The sequence below is a fragment of the Pollachius pollachius genome (genome assembly GCF_949987615.1).
Source record: "Pollachius pollachius genome assembly, chromosome: 19".
Lineage (NCBI taxonomy): Eukaryota > Metazoa > Chordata > Actinopteri > Gadiformes > Gadidae > Pollachius > Pollachius pollachius.
In genome coordinates this window covers 745,909-766,862 of record NC_136952.1, presented here as the reverse complement: position 1 = coordinate 766,862, position 20,954 = coordinate 745,909, and the positions used below count along the sequence as shown (strand labels likewise).

General features: G+C 46.6%; 1 protein-coding gene across 1 annotated transcript; it reads left to right on the top strand.

The window, feature by feature from the left end:
• Window positions 1-1,052: 1,052 nt before the first annotated feature.
• st6galnac (ST6 (alpha-N-acetyl-neuraminyl-2,3-beta-galactosyl-1,3)-N-acetylgalactosaminide alpha-2,6-sialyltransferase) lies at window positions 1,053-19,377 on the top strand. The gene is made up of 12 exons (XM_079757181.1): window positions 1,053-1,184; window positions 1,332-1,420; window positions 1,952-2,101; window positions 2,927-3,369; window positions 4,726-5,002; window positions 5,990-6,155; window positions 15,085-15,259; window positions 15,379-15,517; window positions 16,426-16,529; window positions 16,992-17,075; window positions 17,381-17,480; window positions 17,747-19,377. The coding sequence occupies exons 4-12, from the start codon at window positions 3,215-3,217 to the stop codon at window positions 17,972-17,974; spliced, it is 1,428 nt and encodes a 475-aa protein (XP_079613307.1). The 5' UTR covers window positions 1,053-1,184; window positions 1,332-1,420; window positions 1,952-2,101; window positions 2,927-3,214; the 3' UTR covers window positions 17,975-19,377.
• Window positions 19,378-20,954: the final 1,577 nt, after the last annotated feature.

Here is a 20,954-nt window from a genome sequence, read left to right as displayed (position 1 = left end):
AAAAATTAAATTCTGACTTTAATCTCAGACTTCTGAGTTTAAAGTCAGAAATCTGAGTTTAAAGTCAAAATTCTGAGACTAAAGTCAGAACTTAATTATTTGTTTTATGTGTGGCCCTAATCCTCTTCCGTAGTTTTCAGTTTGTCTCATTGATTTACTTTGACACTGGAGCGTGAGGACGTTCAGCAGTGCTGCCAGATTGGGCGTTTCTTCCCGCTGGATTGGGTTACTTTTGGAGGACGTTCAGGCAGTGTTGCCAGATTGGGCTGTTTTTCCCGCTCAATTGGGCTACTTTTGATCATACACCGGCTCGCTATTCTCTTAAAGACACACGCACGCACGCGCACACACACACGCACACGCGCGCGCGCAGCAGTGCAGGGCAATACATTTGACATTTCTGCATTTTTAGCAATGCTTTGCATACAGCTGTCACTTGATTTGTTTCTTAAATGGTGTGCATGTTTACATTGTTTACTCCATTTAGACTTTTGAACTTTTGTTAAAATCCCTTCTCTTGATTTAAGCCATTTAACGTTTCTTTATGTCTTAATCTATGTGGCTTTATTAAAAAGTATTTTCAACCTTTGTACTACAGCACTCACCGCATTTTCTGCAGGAAATGTATTTTCTAGTTTTTGTTGTTGATAATAAAAAAAAATTGAAGGGCAGTGGTTCTAGTTTTCACCTGATGTTTAATTTAGAGAAAATTGTTGTCGTAGGCTTGGTTACACAAGCTGAAAACACACCGTAAACCACCGGGCATGTACTGCCCAGTCCACCACATCCACCAGGATGAGAACAGGCCCAACGTGAACACAACCCACCTTATCTCAGAGACCTGCAGACTCGGGTGAAAGGTCTGGTCTGTGTGGGTCTCTAGCGACGTGATCATGAACATTGTTTCATACCGAGGCTTCAAACCAGCAACCCGCAGCAGCAGGCAGACTGTGGGGCTTTCTACTGAGAGCACAGGATGTCGCAAAGCGTTGCTCTACTGGAGGAAGTGGTGTGCCTCTGAGGTTTGGTTCATCACGACGGGTCGATCAGAACCTCTGAGCACGGGAAGCATCTCTGTGACGAGATTAAAGTTGAAGGTTCAAGAGGTGACTGCGTTCATTGTTATCAAGACAGGCAAGAGAACTGCAGTTTCCTCTCGGTCTCAGTGGTTCTGCTATTCAGGAGTAAGTAAATTGGGGTAGGACTAATCATCGTTTTAAATTAATGCACGAAAAAATACCAGACCTCAATTGTCAAAAAGTTTAAAGTTTAAAAAGTATGCGTTTTGACCACTATGAACTCATAGGTTCCCTTTTTGGGTTGCGTTGTAGCGATTTATCCTACAGCAGCCATGAGATGACATTTTCCAGCTCGTAGCTGTCCTTTCTAAAGCCCGGAGCGACGTCACGTCTGGAACAGGGTACATTTGACCTACTTTATCCTCTTTAGTCGTTCAGCGTTTCTAGCTCGTGGTCTCATGTGCTGGAGCCACTGGTGGCCCCTTTAGGACTGCCCAGCCCCCAGTCGCATGTGTTTCCTTTTATTTGGCCTTACTCAACATAAGAAAGCATACGTCGAGGTCTGAGCTACCCCGTGTTGACAGAAGAATGCGTATGAGGCATGGACGGGATGGTAGAGATAAGGATCTTAAAGTTGGTGTGTTATGTTGAGAGCGCACATGCAAAAAGAATCCACGTCTGCATGTCGCTGCTTGTCATCTGACAGCTCCTCCTGTGTGTGTGTGTGTGTGTGTGTGTGTTTGTTTGTTCGGTGTGTGCATGCGCTCAAAAGTTGTTTGACTCTTGTGTGTCGCAACTGTTTTTCGAATAACTCTTTCTCCGCACATTCTCCGGTCATTAGAGACATTTGTGTAATGACACCCCCCCACACAACCCAGTGAAGGGCTGAGGGGGGACGGCCTATTGACGACAGCTGTTTCTCATTTCACCAGCGGGTCCGCCCATGCTGTGCCCGGTTCCGTGTGGGAGTGTGTGTCAGTGGCGACAGTTGACCGGATTAAGCAACGCGCAAGGGCTTCCAACTTGGGAAGGAAAGGCTCCGCGATAACGGGGGAAGAGGAACTGAACTGGAGCTTTAACGGGTGAGGGGGATTTACCACATATTGTAGTCCGGGAGAAGGTCCGGGAAAGCCTCCATGAGATTCCTAGAATTTACCCTTTAACTAGAGGAATAAAAAGAAAAATGCAAAACTTGTAACTTCAGTCATGAACTTAATATCTAGGCTACATGTGATTTCACTATTATAGCGTTTCATACATGTTTCACATGGTTATATTTATTTAAATGCTTCGGGTTGTTTGGAGGCGAAGAGTCAGGGCTGTCCTCGCCTCTTTCTGTCCGTTATCAAGAGGCGCTCCTCGGCTTATCTCGGCTCGCCGCTAAACATTCTCTCGGCCCCTTCAGCCCTACTCATCTTGACTTTCGGAAAATTCGTTTGTTCGGATCAAATTGGAGATATTTGCTGATCAAGCGATTCCTATCTTTTGGCGTAAACAGGATTTGATGACACAGGCCAGGCCATGTTTGCTGTGTCTTTGACACAGTAAAATAGTTTGAAAGAGATGCGGTCGTTCTGGTTTAACTTTACCAGAGTGTTTTCTAGAGCTCAGCATGAAACATGTCACTATAGCTGAAAATGATCTACCTAGTTTAAGATGTTTTTTGTCAATGTTTGACACCTGCAATAGAAACCGAGAATGTTTTTTTTTAAAGTGTACACGATTGGGTGTCTCTTGTCTTGGTGAGCCAATAATCATCTGTGGGAGTGTATTGATGATGGCTGGTTTAAATAACATGACAGTAACATGGTTAAAGTTTAAGTGAAATGACAGTGAAAGATTTTGTCAATCCTTCTTATTCCTCTCCAATATCTCATGCTCATACTTGTTTGTCTTTGTCTCTCTAGGAGTGGAGCACAGAGTCCGTGGTGGTCCAATTAAATCCCCCTTTGAGAGCCTCCTAATTGGACGAGGCCCCGCCCACGTTTTCTCCATACCTCTGTGGCTCCGCCCCTCTGGGATCACCCGACGGGGCCCCCTGTCCTCTCCTCCTCCTCCTCTCGCTGAGACCGCCCTTCACCCCCTCTCACCGGCCCCCATGCACCGGGGAAGGCGGGGTGCCCGCGGGGGGCCGCGTTCGACCGCCAGCCCCGCCGGCGGCCTGTGAGCAGCGTGCGGCTGAGCGACGGCGTGCTATGGCGTCCAGGCTGCGCGTCGTGTTCGGCCTCCTGGCGGCCGGCAGCCTTCCCCTCCTCTACCTGATGAGTGTGAGGCTGGAGGTGTGGACCCCCTGGCACATGGACCTCCTGGGGGGGCGCTGGTACGCAGCCAGCCCCTCCCCCCCTAGCAGGCAAGTCGGTGAAACTACCCACGCACACACGCACACGACTCTGGTTCACAACACCAGGCTGGTGACTTCCAGTGGAACGGTCTCTGGTAGGACAGGGTGTGTTGGAACCTTTGTGCCAAATCCAGCAGGGCGGGACGTCCGTCTGGTGGATGTCAATCTTCAGACAGTAAATGACCGGTTGGGGCCTCCAAGCCTCTCATTTGGCGTGGAGCCGCCTGTCTCACTGGGGCTTATGGCTGAATCTTGATGCCTGGCGATTCAAAATAAGCGCGTGCTTATCCTGCCCACAGGCATGCAGTGGCAGCTCTCGAATCTTGTGGACCAGAAGGCGCTGTATGTATCAAGGTTCATAACACACTGCCTCCCAGTGTTTCTTTGCTCCGTGGAGTGTAGTTACCTTGAGTTGTCGGAACATAGTTGGGCATTAACCAGGTCTGGTTACACTTTAATATGCCCTAAGCACATCTTCCTGTTCAGAGGGACAATGGAACCATTAGTTGTTGCGTCGGTGCAGTGGTGTCTAAGGGGAAGTACCACACAGCAACGGCACCATTGTTATCTGAGGCTGTAGCTGCCCTTCTGTCCACTGGGGGAAAAACAAGATGCTCAGTTTGATCCCGGTGTTTGTATGTACAAAGCCACCATCCTCTGAAGAAAGTCAACAATGAAAACAGAAGGAGAGCGACGGGGACGGGTATGAAGGGAGAACAGCAGCTACGCTGACATGTTTGTTTTCTAGTGGCCTCTGGTTGAGGCTGGGTTGTTGAGGGTCAGAGTGTTCTGCATATTTCATGTAGCATGTGTCTTTTTTTGTGACTGACATATGATACAGCACAGCGACGATGAAGATGATGATGTTGAGGATGACTCATTGTCAATGTTATGAAAGAAAAAGAGGTGTAAACATTCAATTTAGTTTGTTTAACCGCCCTGTTGTATATTTATATACAACAGGGCGGTTATCCACCTATCCAACAGCTGATCATCTATATCAGTGTTTGCAGTGTTTCCCCTAGATTTTTTTGTAGCAGTGGTGCTGTGAGTTGATAAACTAGCAACGCTAGGGGGGTCCGTGGGCATGCCCCCCTGAGAAGAAAATGTTAAATTAAAATCCTTTAAATGGTTACTTCTGGTGAGATTCTTTTGAGAAAAATGTACAGATTGAGCTTCCAAATATGTCATAACAACCAACAGAGTCGAGGTATCTGCTGAGACCAGATCATTGTGGAAAGGTGCCTTGAACTTGACAGAAACCAAGTTATCAGCTATTTCTTTGATATCTATCATAAGCCTTAGAAAAAAGAAATGATTTTTCCCCCGGCTCACCAACTTTTTTTTGTTTTTTACACCTTGCAGCATTCCAGGAGATCGCCTTGGGCCCCTTCGGCTCAACAGCAGTCTCTTTAGCCAGGACCCCGGGGCCTTCAGTGTTGACCCGAGCACTGTGGCCCTGGACCCTTCCAGTCCGGGGCCAGCGCCGTCCACCACTGCTGCCGCCAGCCAGCCACCGACCAGGGGACCGAGGGTAACCACATCTAGACCAGCCCCCATTGAGCCCACTCCCAGGGTGCTGTCCTTCGAGGAGGCCTACATTGGAGATACCTACAGCAGAGAAGACATCCCACCACAGACAGTGAGTCCCCCCCCCGCCCACGCCATTGGTCCGGTGTCCAATAGGGCAGCAGTAGCTCAGGAGGTAAAGCGGGTTGGCTGGTAACCGGAAGGTTGCTGGTTTGATCGAGTGTCGAGGTGTCCCTGAGCAAGACGCCTCACCCTAACTGCTCTGGGCAGAGAGGGGTGGTGCCCCCTGTCTGTATAAACTATAGAGAGGAACCATGATGGTGACCCCCCCATTGCTCCCGAGGAGACTCGACTTCCTTTCCTTTCGTTCCATTGGTCCACGCTGGCTGCAGTAAGGTCTGTTGGCCTCACAAGTTCTCCAACAGTAAACCCCCCACCAAACTACAGCTTGTGCATAAAGCGCTGGTTCGAGTGCCTGTAATGGCCGGTGGAACCGCTGACTAAAAAACGATGAGGCGGACGGTTGGCATACAAGAATAGTCTTCCATTGTAGAAAAGGACCATACAAGGGTAAACAACCAGGGATCAGGCTGACAAATCTGGCAAGGAGAAGACCACAGTGTAGCCGGGAGAAACAAGCAGGAACAACCCGGCCAAAGGGTACAAATATGATCTGGCACAGAGGAAGTTAAATAAACCAAATACAGAGAAGGGGAAGATGACGTGGATAAGGGTTAGACGCATGAACAATGAACAATGACTGATGAACAGAAGGTAAAGCGGGAGGCTATGAATAAAGGGACCAGGGGACACGGGACAGAGCAGGAATGTCACATCGGGGCTGTCACATCACGTTCAACATGTGTTTGAACCGTGGGCAGTGGACGATGTCCTGATAAATTTAGTTTGTTCAAATCTAGCGTTAGCATCGCTGTTAGCATTAGCATCGCGATGGATTTTCTCAACTGTAGCCGCATGTTGTTGGAACTGCACTTGGCCATTACTCGAACCAGCAGAAGATGATCCCTGCATCCACTTCAAACCGGCAATAATAAGATGGTGTAATGATTCCAGCAGTGCCCCCTATCTGCTCCCCCAGACCTGCCCAGATTCCATCGCCAGGAAGTGGTCGTCATCCGGCTTTAATGGAAGTTTCGTGGGGACCGTTCCGGTTCTCCAGTGGGCCAAGGACGTCACGCTGCCCCAACACCAGCGCCTGAAGCAGTTTCACGGCGCCTACGGATGGTCCTCAATGGATTATGACTGTAAGAATTCGTTTTTGTACTTTGTTTCGATCTGTTCGCACAAAGAAGTTTTCTTCAGCAGAATATGTTTGCAACGAAATGGGAAACAAGGCCTAAGCTCCGCCCCCTTGCAGTTTCTGTTTCCTGCACATGCTCTGTGCTGTCTCCAGAGGTTCTGCTTGTAGCATTCCCAGCTGGACTTTATTCAGACTTTAATTAGCGATGCACTCCATAAAGATGACTGATGGCCCATGGTGCGGTATCAACCATTTATTTTCACACATCCACACCACAGATACACCGTAAGAGCTGAAAGCAAATAAAAAGGCACAATCATGCACTCGTAATATGACCATGCTTTCCCCACAGCTAGCTACCACCACGAGGTGAATAGCACTAGCTAGCATTAGCTAACTCCAAAAATGCATACTCTTACACATATATCAAAAACAAAACGTAACAGAACTTAATTCCACAGTTTATCAACACACATACCTGTTCGCCTTCCAGCTAGGTGCTATTAAAGGGATGAACAATGCTTCATATGTTTTGTGAACAGTTCTAAGCATGAACAAACGTGTTCACCTCTTAAACCTTCCTTTCCGTCTGAGTCGCGCACCGAGAGACGGCAGGTAAACGTCTCTGTGGCCTTTCAAAATAAAGGTCACACAACAAGGTGCAAGTAAAATTCGCTATGAATATTAATCAGAAACACATTTAGGGCACCATACAAGTTTGAATGAACAAATGTGATATCCAAGGCACTATAAACCAATCTCAATAATATAAAATATGATAAAACAAAATTATATGGGTCATTTACACTCCCACCAAATCATTAGTGTTTCAAATATAGTCAAATCAACCATGTGCAAACACAAATGATTTTTTAACTCAAAATAACCATAGACCATAGACCTGGTAAGGAAGAAGTGTCAAGTACTTCAAAACAAATGAAAACACATCTTAATAGATGCAAGGCATGTGCTAGTTTGTAACTAACTAGTCACTATCTAGTAACAAGACCAGTTTCTGAACAGGCCGTTCAAGCACTGACTGCTTGGTGAGACGTTCACCTTTCTTGCCTAGTTTTCTATCACCTAGACAGATTTTCACCCTCCTAACCAGCCCATCCCTATCCACTGTAGTTTCTGAAACTCTACCCAACCTCCATTCATTTCTAGGCAGATCATCATTTTTCATCATCACTACATCCCCTTTTTGTAGGTTTCTCTTCGGGGTGTGCCAGCGTTTCCGGATGGCGATGTTGGATAAATACTCTTTACGCCAACGGCTCCAGAACTGCTCCGCTAAGTACTGTACATGGCGCCACCTCTTTCTCGCATACATATCTTCTCTGATGAACTTGCCGGGGGGAGGAAGAGCTGGGGTAGACTTCATGGTAAGAAGTTGGTTAGGGGTAAGCGGCTCAAGACTGTTGGGATCATTGAGGTTTTCAACAGTGAGAGGGCGACTATTAACTATTGTCATTGCTTCATAGAAGAATGCTCGGAGGGACGCATCGTCCAGATTTCCAGGAGAGAGAGAGAGGGTCGAGTTGAGGACACTCCTGACCGTCCTAATTTGACGCTCCCACACTCCGCCGACGTGGCTTGAACCTGGTGCATTCATGATGAAGTCGCACTGATTCTCAGAGAGAAAGATTGCCAGTTTGTCAATATCAACTTCCTTAAGAGCTTCCTTCAGTTCATTTTTAGCTCCTAGGAAGTTGCTTCCTTGGTCAGATTTTATCTGGCGCACTGCACCACGTATGGCAATGAAGCAGCGCAGTCCATTTATGAAGGAATCTGTTGACATGTCCTCCAGCATTTCGATATGAATGGCTCTGGAGGAGAAGCAGGTGAAGAGAAGGCCATATCTTTTGCACACACGCCGTCCTTTTTTGGTGTAAAAGGGTCCAAAGCAGTCCAGTCCACAGTATGTAAATGGTGGAGATGGATCCAAACGCTCTGGTGGGAGATCGGCCATTCTTTGCTCTTCTGTGTGTCTCCTGAGCTTTCTACACATCACACATTGGCGAAGATGAGATGCCACGGCTCGACCAATCCCCGATATCCAGTAGCCCTTTGACCTGATTTCGTTGATGGTCATTCCTTTACCTTGATGTTTAGCCTTTTCATGACAGTGGACGATGATCATCTTCGTGACGTGATGTTCCTTCGGAATGATCGCAGGATGTTTGGCTGCGTGAGGGAGATTTGAGTCACCGAGTCTACCTCCCACCTTGATCACACCATCATTGTCCAGAAAGGCGTCGAGGCGATGCATCTCGTTGTGGAGTGGCAGCCGAGAGCCTTTCTTCAGAAACTTCAATTCCTCTGGATATGTCTCTGTAAATCTTTGATTATGAGGCGCTCCGCGTCCTCTCGTTCCTCCACTGTAGAGAGACCATTGGATTTGTCTTTGTTGATTCGTCGAAGGATACGCGCCACTGCTCTAACAGCCCGGGACCAAGATGAGAACCCTGACAGCCGATCTGCAAGGGAGTCTTGCTCTGTAGTTTCTGTGCTCAGTGTCTGAGCGCCTTTCACTTCTGGGTCTCCAAGTGGCAGTTCCGAGATCACCTCCTCTGAGAGGCCGATTTCCCTTTCCCATAAAAACGCAGGTCCTTGGAACCAGTCTGATGATATCAGCTCACTGATGGTTAGGCCTCTGGAGGCGTGATCCGCCGGATTTTGGTCAGTGGGGACATATCTCCATTGCTGTTGAGACGTGCTGAGGTGTATCTTCTGGATGCGGTTGGCCACGAACGTGTGGAAACGTCGAGCCTCGTTGTTAATATACCCTATAACGACTTTAGAATCAGTCCAGAAGTACTCCTTGGCATCAGCGTATCCAAGTTCTTCTTTTAACACATTGCTGGTCTTCACTGAGATGACTGCAGCTGTTAGCTCTAATCTCGGGATTGTGGTGACCTTCGTAGGAGCAACACGAGACTTTGCCATGATTAGGGCACAGTGGATGTCTCCTTCTTCATTTCTGAGTCTCAGGTATGAACACTGCCCGTAGCCAATCATGCTTGCATCGGAGAAGTGGTGTATCTCTTGTCTCGTAACCCTTCCAAAGTTTGCAGGTGCGTAACTCCGGGGGATGTCTATCTTCTCCATGTTGGTAAGGTCATTTTTCCATCTCTCCCACCGTGGACGAAGTTCTTCAGTCAGGGGATCATCCCAACCCGTTCCCTGTCTGCACATTTCCTGCAGCACTCCTTTTCCGATGGGGCGACAATGGGGCGACAAACCCTAAGGGGTCGTACAAGGAGGCAACCATAGACAGTATACCTCTTCGTGTTGCAGGTTGGTCCTTGAGGTTGACGTTGAACTTTAAGCAGTCTGACTCGACGTGCCATTGGATACCTAATGCTCTTTCTGCAGGTAGATCATCAAAGGTAAGGTTGAGATCTTTAATGTCTGATGCACGTTCAGATGACGGTATGCTCTCTAAGACAGCTCTGTCGTTGGACACAAATTTGTGGAGCCTAAGACCACCTAGGGCACAAAGTTCTCTGGCTTCTTGAGCGAGCTGAATAGCCTTTTCCGTACTGTCTATACTTGCGACCCCGTCATCGACATAAAAGTCTCTCATAATGAACTGTGAACCTAGAGGGTATAGGTCTCTGTTCTCGGTAGCTAAATACTTCAAGCCATAGTTCGCGCAACCAGGCGATGAGGCAGCGCCGAAGATATGCACCTTCATACGGTAGTCCTGAGGCTGCGCACTGAGATCTCCTTTCCTCCACCAAAGGAAGCGCAGATAGTCCTGGTCCATCTTGCTCACATGAAATTGGTGAAACATCCTTTCTACATCGCACATCAACGCCGTGGAGTGTAGTCGGAAGCGAAGGAGAACACCATTGAGATTGTTCATCAAGTCGGGTCCGGTGAGCAGATGATCATTTAGACTGGTTCCCTTGTATTTGGCGGAGCAGTCGAATACCACGCGCAGCTTGTCTGGCTTCTTGGCGTGGTAGACGCCATGATGAGGTACGTACCATTTTTCTCCTTCCTTCCCACCATCATGGACTTCCTCTGCGTCACCCTTTTCTATGACATCCTCCACGAACTTCATGTACTGTTCCTTGTACCTTTCATCCCTCGACAGCTTCCTCTTGAGATGGTTGAGACGAACGACGGCAAGCTGTCTGTCAGGTAAGTTGGGTCTCTCCTTAAAGGGTAAGGGCATTTCGTAGTGACCTTGGCTATTTTTCCTGATGCCAGTTTTCAGTTTGTCCAGGAACAGGATGTCTTCCTGGGACACCGTTTTCCCATCCTCCTTGGCATCCTTAAAATCGGATTCCAGAACACGAATAGCATCTGCAGGGGTGACTGGAGGGAGCTCCTTGACAGCTATCCGGAAACACCGTCTTGCCACACTTGGAGCGTCAAGGCATGGCGAAGAGCATCCAACTATACTCCATCCTAGATCGGTACAAACTGCGTAAGGCTCTTCATTTCCTCCTGATATTACATCTCTTGGTGCCATTGCCCTTGCACAGTTGTATCCTATTAAAAGACCAACCTCACAATCCTGCAGCGGTGGAATCTTGTCTACGATTGTGGAGAGATGATTCCATTGTCTGGCCGTTTCGCTTGTAGGAATGTGGGTGCGGTTCACTGGAATACAGCTTTTCGTGTAGGCAGGAGGAAGGTCGATGTGGATGGGGGACTCATAACCTCGTATACGAAGCCCCGAAACTCGTTGGCTTTTCACAATGGTGTCACATCCTATCATAGTTGTTAACTTCAGTGTTACTGGACAGGAGTCTACCTTTAAAGTTTTGCTCACTTCCTCGTCGACGAATGTGGTGTCACTTTGTGTGTCCAGCAGGGCGTAGACAAGTTTTTCAGTTTGTGAGTTATTCTTGGATGACACCCAAACAGGCACAATCATCGACGTGTTGGTAGACTGTCCAGTCGTGACGGCATGTGACATCGCAGTCGTGGCAGGATCTGTTCGATGTGTGTTGCTTGGGGATATGGTTTCCCAAGGTTTGGACCGTTCCCTTTTTACATAGTTTTCATCGTGAAGACAGGTTGGATGTTTGCCTTTGCAGGTGTTGCAGGAATGTCTATGTCGGCAGTCCTTTGCACTATGGCCAGGTTTGGTACAGCCATAGCAGAGCTTGTTCTCTTTCACAAATTCTCTTCTCTCTGCCAGAGTCTTGGCGATGAACTTGGGACATCCGTGTAGCCTGTGTTGAGTGTCTTGACAGAACGCACAAGGGGGCTTTTCCTTCCCCTTCGCTGGCCTTTGCCTTTCACCGTCGGCTTTGGTTTCGGTTTGAGTACTCAGAACACTCGCCTTGTTCCTCTTGGGGTCCCTGTTATTCCTTTTAGCTGGGCAAGACTCGGAGTTGTGGAAGGCATATGGTGAGGTGATCGGATTACAGGCAATCCTTGCCTCCTTTGCTATGAAGGTGGTGAAGTCCTTAAAACTGGGGAATTCTCGAATTGAGTCCAAGGCTTCCGTAGCCTTCCTGTTCCATCTAGATGCTATCCAGTCTGGCAGTTTGTGGACTAGCTTCCTGTTCTCTTCACAGTCGTTCAGTATTTCAAGGTTTTTCACATGTGACATTGCATCTTGACAGGCGTTCAAGAAATCTGAAAAGTCCCGAAGCCCCTCTGCATCCTTAGGTTGGACTTTCGGCCACTCTGTCAGCCTATCTCTAAAGGCTCTCTGTATAACAAAGGGGTGGCCATATCTGTGGTTCATTTTGTCCCAAGCGTCCCTGTAAGCCTCGCTATCATTTCTATAGAAGGTCCCTTCCAGTGTCTTACGAGCTGGACCGCCTACATACTTCCTCAGATAATAAAGCTTATCTGCTGAGGAGATGGCCTTTGAGTCAATGAGTGACATAAATGAAGTTTTCCACTCAATAAACTGGATAGGGTCACCATTAAATACTGATGGCTCTGGCACTGGAAGTCTATTTAGGGCCATACTATCTTGGAGGGCCCTGGCTAGGGACGACATATTTAGCTCAGATGACGAGACTGTGACGTTAGGGGGTTGTCTACTTGGAGCTATGGAGCCACTATGACTATTTGAGGAGTGGACGCTGCCCTCTTGTGGAGCTTCCTGGTTGTAGACTTGTAGTCTGGCCCGAGCTGCCTTGATTTCCTTCTCGGCCTGCATGCGTTCAAGAGCGCGTTTTTCAACTTCAAGCTGCTTCCTTTGTTGCTCCTCTAGTGTCCTTTGTTGCTCTTCTAGAAGTTGGATCTTCTCCCTTTGTTTCTCTTCCTCCAGAAATCCTTCCAACTCAACTTCCTTCACGGCAAGCTCTGCTGCAGCGTTCATGCGTTTGGCTGTTAAAGTAGTGTCTTCAGAACCGTTGACTGACTTTGACATTCTAGAGACAGTGGATCCATAAACGGAGCGCGCATAGCCGTTTTTCAGTAGCTCCTTGAGACGGCGCTGTGCTTGTTCTGCATCAAAATCTAAATCGATGTCTACAATCCTCTCGTAGGCGATTTTCTTAATTTCTGTTGTAGCTGCCTCACATGCGTCAACATGGTTTCTCAATACGGCTGACGGTGTGAAGTGAACTAGTGCTTCGGAATATGTTTTCACCACTGACTCTTTATCTTTCTCCAGAGCATCGAGCAGAGATGCCAGCTCACTTTCATTGAGGTCTTTCTTTAACTGCTCTCTTGACTCACGGGCTTGACTCTTCCATTTTTCATACGCTGTGAGGATCTTTCTTTCCTTCTTCTTCACCTCATCTTGTTGAAGTTCAAGCATTTTTGGAGTCAGGATTTTTGTTCGAGTTGAGCGTCGGCGGCTATCCTCTTCCTGTTCTTGAAGTTGACCTTGGAGGCTATTTAATGTTTCTTCTCTACTTTGAATTTCCTTCTCTAAACGTTCTCTCTCTGTAGTCACCAGTGTTTCATCAAGAGCCCCTTTAAGCCTTCCTATTTTATGCTGTAGGCTATCTATCTGTTTCTCTAGCTCTGACTGTGGGGTAGGATTCTCTGCTCCTTTAATATTCAATTCTGCCATTATTGATATGATAAAATGTTCGTCTTTACAATAGCCTATAGACTGTACAGCGGGAAGAAGAATCCTTAATATTTAGACTACACAAAGATAGGAGCAGATAATCTGACATAAATACAGACCACTCAGAGGACTAGAGCCTATTACTGTAGGCTGATTGTTAAATGATTGACTGCAATGTTAAAATGAAATCAACCTCTCCAATTAATACAAAATTCAGTTAACATTTAGACTGTACATTGTTACACATTGAAACACCCCTTTTTCTTTTTTTTTTCTTTTTCTATTTGGAGTTAACAGGAAGGATGATCAGAAAATGTACAGTAGCATAGCAGTCAATAAACATAAACAAAGTCACAAAATTCACTTGTTTTTTCTTTGTGTGAAGAGTACCTTATTTTTTCTTAAAGGTCCTATAAGCTTTACATTTAGTAGAAGAAAATTCAATAAATGTCCATTTTTGTTGAAATAATTTTCTTCTTAATTTCTTTCTTCTTAAACCGTTACAGATGAATATGAATGTTCTTAGTGAAGATGAATCGTTCCTTTCCAGTCAATTAAATGTTCCATACCTTTAATGTCTGACCGTCACACCAAACCTTTAAGCCAGCTGCACGATGACTTAAAGTCCCTTTGTCTAGAAGACCCGTAGAATGGAGCCGAGTTGCTCCCTACATGAGGTGTCGGCCGTGGGACATCTATCCCCGGTCTCCCCTAGTCGTGCTGCAACCTGGGTCCGTGGATCGTCTTCGTAGACCTCTCCTCTCTGGCAGCGTGGTGGCAGGGTTGATGAAGGGTCCAGCTCTTACTGTAGCATTCCCAGCTGGACTTTATTCAGACTTTAATTAGCGATGCACTCCATAAAGATGACTGATGGCCCATGGTGCGGTATCAACCATTTATTTTCACACATCCACACCACAGATACACCGTAAGAGCGGAAAGCAAATAAAAAGGCACAATCATGCACTCGTAATATGACCATGCTTTCCCCACAGCTAGCTACCACCACGAGGTGAATAGCACTAGCTAGCATTAGCTAACTCCAAAAATGCATACTCTTACACATATATCAAAAACAAAACGTAACAGAACTTAATTCCACAGTTTATCAACACACATACCTGTTCGCCTTCCAGCTAGGTGCTATTAAAGGGATGAACAATGCTTCATATGTTTTGTGAACAGTTCTAAGCATGAACAAACGTGTTCACCTCTTAAACCTTCCTTTCCGTCTGAGTCGCGCACCGAGAGACGGCAGGTAAACGTCTCTGTGGCCTTTCAAAATAAAGGTCACACAACAAGGTGCAAGTAAAATTCGCTATGAATATTAATCAGAAACACATTTAGGGCACCATACAAGTTTGAATGAACAAATGTGATATCCAAGGCACTATAAACCAATCTCAATAATATAAAATATGATAAAACAAAATTATATGGGTCATTTACACTGCTACCACATAGGACTGCTGGATCCCTGATTATGCACAACCCAATGCGCGACTGTGTTGCCTCTCGCTACAACAGATATGAACAGTCGATTATGTCTATGAGAGCTCGATAATCGGTGGCATGTGGCTCAGGAGGTAGAGCGAAGGCTGGTAACCGGAAGGTTGCTAGTTTGATCCCCGGCTCCTCCTAGTGTCGAGGTGTCCCTGAGCGAGACGCCTCACCCTGACTGCTCCAAACAAGCTGGCTGTCGCCCTGCGTGGCTGACTCCGCCGTCGGTGTGTGAATGTGTGCATGAATGGGTTCATTTGAGGCAATGTTGTGAAGCGCTTGGAGTGGCCACTGTTTAGGTAAGCGCTGTAGAAATGCAGACCATCGACCATTTACCATTATGACAAAACACGTCGTCCTGATCAGGAGTGACCTGGCAGAATGTCATGAAGCCCGTCCACCTCTGAACCTCCTGACTCCTCCTCCTCAGCGCTGAAGGCCACGCTCTCCGTCCTCAACCTCACGGCCAACCACCAGATGTTTGACGACTGGGAGCGCCGACGGAACGGCTCGCGGTGCATCCGCTGCGCCGTGGTCGGCAACGGGGGGATCCTGAAAGACTCCGGCAAGGGGCCCGAGATCGACGGCCACGACTACGTGTTCAGGTAGCCCCTGTCCCCCCCGTCCCCAAATAGCTATATAATGTGTGTGTGTGTGCGTGTGTGTGTGTGTGTGTGGTGTGCATGATGTATACATATCGATATTAATATCTCTATCTCTTCAGGACGAACGGGGCTATCTTGGATGGTTTCCAGAAGGATGTGGGCACACGCACCACCCACTACACCTTCTCCACCAACACGATGAAGAACTCCATGGGGGGCTACCGTAGCGCGGGCTTCAGGGGGCCACCGGTGTCCAAGGTAAGAACCACCCCCCCCCCCCATGGCTATCACAGCACCCCCACCGCCACCATCACCACCATCACAGTGCCTCCACCACCCCCACCCCCACTGCCACCACCCCCACTGCCACCACCATCACCACCACCACCCACCACCCCATCACAGTGCCATCACCACCACCACAACCATCACAGTGCCATCACCAGCCCCCCAATCACCACCACCATCACCACCATCACAGTGCCTCCACCACCCCCACTGCCACCACCCCCACTGCCACCACCATCACCACCACCACCCACCACCCCATCACAGTGCCATCACCAGCCCCCCAATCACCACCATCACCACCATCAGAGTGCCATCACTACCACCACCAGATCAAATGATAAACATTGTTTGGTACTACTCCTTTTGGAAACTGCTACTGTTCTATCCCATATAATAGATTGGATGATGGCTTTAATGATTAATTGACTCTGATTACCTGGAGGGGTGTTGATGAACCTTTGCTAACCACACAGCTAGGACCTGGTCGTAACATAACAGCACGGCTAGAGTCTGATCACCGCTTCACTCAATTAATGCGCAACATTTCCTCTACTTCACATCAGCTGTCCAGCGTTCTGCAGGCTCAAATAACCCTGTTAACTCATAACATACTAGCAGTAAACAAGACTTGGGCACTGATCTTCAACGTATTATTATGCCGTTTGCTGAAGGTTATGTTACTGCCGTCGGAATCCTCATATCTGCTTCTCAACTGACATGTTTTTTTTCCTGTTTTTTTTTTAAGTCTCTCTCTGTCTGACGCTGTCTCTCTGTCTGTCTCTCTCTCTGTCTGACGCTGTCTCTCTGTCTCTCTGTCCCTCTGTCTGTCTCTGTCTGACGCTGTCTCTCTGTCTGTCCCTCTCATTGGTCTACAGGAGACGCGGTATGTCTTCCTTCCAGACAATGACCGGGACTACCTGATGGTGAAAGCTGTCGCCACACACACACCAGTGGAGCGAGGCCACGATAAATCCAAAACGTAAGCGTGTGTTAGTGTGCGTGTGCGTGTGTGCGTGTGTTAGTGTGTTAGTCTGAGTGTGTTAGTGTGAGTGTGTTTGTGTGCGTGTGTGATTGTGAACCTTTCTAATGAATAAAATGTTTTGTATTACCATGGCTCCATCGTAGGGCTGGGCAATTAATCGAATTTCGATCTCGATTCTGATTTTAGGTTGTTTTTTTTTTACATGATTTTTAGAAAGTGCAGAATATATTCAGCTCCTCAGTTCTGTCTGCTTCAGCATAGTGTTCCGGCCTTTCTTTGCAGGGTCAGCCTGAGCTGGCTGTCGCCTTGCATGGTTGACATTTGCCGTCTGTGTTTCAATGTGTGTATTTACCGATGTAAGTCGCTTTGGATGAAAGCATCTGCTAAATGCCCTAATATTTAGTAGCAAACTATAAAATTGCATTTCTTATTCCCGATAATTTGGGTTTGTTTTCACAGTCCACCAAAGTACTTTGGAGAGGACGCGACGGCGGAGAAGCTGAAGATGTATCACCCAGACTTTGTCCGCTACCTCAGGAACAGGTGAGCCAGACGATACAATAAAAGACCAAACAGTTGAACAGGCTGAGTGTTCAACTTGAGTGGAGTTGGGGGAGGTGGTCTGAGTTCACTGGAGATCTACATGGATGGACAGAAGTGTTTGTGTTTCTAATGAATGAGTGCTGTTGTTGGGAAGAGGGTGCTGTAGAATGCGTCTGAGGGCAGAATTTCTCCCATCTTCCCACACTGTCAGCCCCTTGCCCCGCCCATTGGGGGCCTCTTACACAATGCACCATTCTCTTTTTTTAATATTCTTTTGCCTCCTTCATTTGAAACCCATCTGGTAGGTTCTTTACAGCCCAAACACTGAAGAAGAGATACAGGGGGATCTTCCGTCCGTCCACGGGATCTGTGATGCTTCTGGCTGCTCTGCACACCTGTGACCAGGTAACCAGCTTATCTTTCAAACCAAAGATGTCCTAATCATGTAACTAGTTATACTAGTTATATACATAATAACCATATCTCCACTGAACTTTGGTTCCCAATATAATTAGTTATAATCATCAAGTGTGCATCAAGTCATAAACAACCTTTTTTATTGTTATCATTAGGATAATTTCAACTCACAAGGTCGTCAATTGCTCCATGACCCTAACCCTCGTGTCTAAGATGGATCTTCTTTGTGGTTTATGATCATCTTTGCCGTGCAGGTCAGTGCCTATGGCTTCATGACGCCAGACTATAGCAAGTACTCGGACCACTACTTTGACAAAACCTACCACAAGGTGATATTCTACGCCAACCACGAGTTTCGCTTGGAGCTGGAGCTGTGGCAGCAGCTGCACAAGGCTGGCCTCATGCAGCTCTTCATGCGACCGTCAACCACGGGGACCCCCCGACCAGCTACACACGGCCCCCAGAGTAACGGGACGGGTTAATCTGGGGGCCGGAAGACCTGGCGTTTTTATGACAGATTGGGCAAAGAGCAATGAGGTTTTTTTTTTCCTCAAAGCTTGTTTTTTAAGATTTTTATTTGGTGAAGGGCTTTCCGTGTACGGCGTAATAATTGAGTTGGTTTTCTCGTCAAGTTAAAGGGTAAAAATGTAGACTTGATGGGATACCACATTGTGGCTGATTGCCTTGACCGAACCCTGTCTCAGACGTTCTGCTCCAGTCATTGTGTGTGCCTTAAAACTCAGAAGAAAGTTCCAACCGAACGGTCTTTGGTTTTAAAAACTTTAAAAATGTATTTCTGTTTTAAAGCAATTTCATTGGTGTGTAGTCTACGATGCACGCTGAATTTTAAAAACATTATTTTACAAAGCACTCTGAGGATCCTCCTCCCTGTGGCATTAACTCGTGGAGGGAGAAGGTGCCATCTGAAGCTGTGGTATTGTGGAGCTGGGGGACATTTTAACGGACTGAAGATGTTTCCCCTGACAACACCGGGAAAAAGTGGCCGTTTCTCTCCTGGCCAAGCAGGGGGGTCTCCAGGGACAACTCTTGCGAGGAGCGGCATGTTGGCGGCTGCACCCGCAGCGACCGGCTGTTCAAAAGCCACGACTTGAAGTGGAGCTGGACCTCGCTGAAGAACGGTTGTCTCCTCACTGGTGGACTGCAGATGAGGTTTTTTGTGCTGCGAAACAGTAATAACGGCGCCTCCGTGAAATATACTGCATACAGTTTGTCCTGCCAAAGACACTCCGCGGATCAGGGAACATCTTTTTTTATACTGTTGAAGGACTTTCTGGTGTTGAATCAATGGGTGATTTAAGGTCTAAAAACTTAGACTTGCATTGCGCAATTTCTGACTGTGATTTTGATTTCTGAAATTTGTTTCCAAGTAAAGGGGAGACCTTCAACCTGCTGGGGTTAACAAAAGTCTCAAGTATTGTCTCCTCATCCTTTTTGTGTTTGGTTAGAAGAACAAGGATAGCTTTAAGGAGTCTAAAAACCCCTGGCCGAGGGATGTGTGATAAAGATCTGCTGCTGTCGCTAAGGACAGGATGTGGAAAGTCTGGCATATTTCTAATGCTACTTGTAGCATCCCCAGCTGAATAATGATCTGTCTCTTTACCTGTTGGTTCACAATTTTGAGCAAACAGACGATCCTGTAGCTCCCTGAAATCCGTGAACACATCTTGAACAAAACAAGAGCTATGAAAGGAAATAAAATAAAAGTATTACCGTCTGTTCACATTCTGATAATAGGCTTAATGTAATATTGCCGTACAATATTCTACAGCTAAAATCATACATTAACATCTTAATAAAGATAAATCACAATTTATATTGCAATCAAGAAAAATCTCATTAAAGTTTTAACCCTAACCCGTTTCAACCTGATGGAGTACTATAGCTAAACATATTTAACACTTTGTCACATATGGTAGTTCGAACATCTATATTGCAGTCACTGTAAAACAAAAATGCTGCATTTCTTTATATCAACAATCATATTTTACAGAGAAAATAACCCTCCCAGACTGACCACATGGACTTGAACTGAACTAATGTAGCAGCCTAGCTCGCCTTAACACAATCGAATAAACTCAGTTAAACTATTAGACCACAATACGACTAAACATTAAACACCAAATGAAAATAAGTGATGACAAACCTTGTGCCCTTATCAGCCAGGTGCTAAATAAAGAAATAGGGAACATTTTCTGACGTTTTAACACTTAATGGTCTACCCGAGTTTTCCGTCAAACTTTTCAGTTTCCCGAAAGTCTAAGATGGATAAAGATAAAAAACAAATGATCAAAGAATGCCGGAGACATTTACCACATCCAAAGCAATTCACGTCAACCAGTTTAATGTCTTTATGACTCTGGCTGCATTCATTCCCTGTGGAGCTCCGATTCATTTACCACACCAAACATTAATAATTAAACATACCAACAGTCCATCAAATCATTTGCATGGAAGTTTGCCATGGTTGTACAGATGCCAAATATAATCCAATCATCACCAGTCGGTCCCCAGGGTCAAGGTCCACCGAGTCCTCAAGGCAGTGCAGCCTCCCTCCTTTGTCATGGAAATCGTAACATGCATGCTCTTAACATAATAAGCCAGAATATGAGTTGAATGGATACATTTTCTAACCTATTTTCCTTGATCTCACCCCAATAAGTAGACTTACAACATACCAACTCTTACATTTGTTTAGCTTATTTATATTTTTAAAAAGGAGGACATCCTGAAGACACAGGAGAGGAAAGCAGGAGGTCTTAAGGCAAGTAAAGAAAAGAGAGTGATCCAGAAAACAGGCCCTGATAGATGCTCTGCTGTACTCTCTACTGTAATAAATGATGAATTAAAGAACCACTTTAAAGATGAAATGAAAAAGAAATCGGGGCACGCTTTGCGCGCACGCACTTCAGGCACTGGTAGGGGCTAAGCCCCCCCAGCATCTAAATCCTAGTGACGTCCCTGCCTCACCCCCTCTGTCATTCCCTTCTTCTGTCTCTCTCCTCTCCTCTCTTCTGCTGAACTCTTTTTACTGTTGAAAATGCCCAGTTTGTCCCCACAACATCAAATCAATGACCGTCTCTCGCATTGACACGCCCGCCCCAGAGAGGTTCGATTTTTCTTCCGAAGTTGATGCTGCTGATTCCTTGAACCACTCTAGCAAAATACTGACATCTTGTGGCGGGAATAAGTCATTGCACATTTAGGGATAAAGTCTGCCCCTCTGATATTGTCACTTTACCTGCCTTTCAGTTCAAATACCACCTCAACGATTGCTTTCAATGCTGTCAAAATGTACGGAGGTAATCCTCAGTATGCCCAGAATGCCCCAGCCTACTGTAACCTGAGGGGAAGAAGAGACTGTAAGTGAAGGCCCTTGATGCAGCCTCCACAGGTAGATGTGTTTCCTTCTCATTTATCGAATCTTAGTTAATCCAAAAGAAC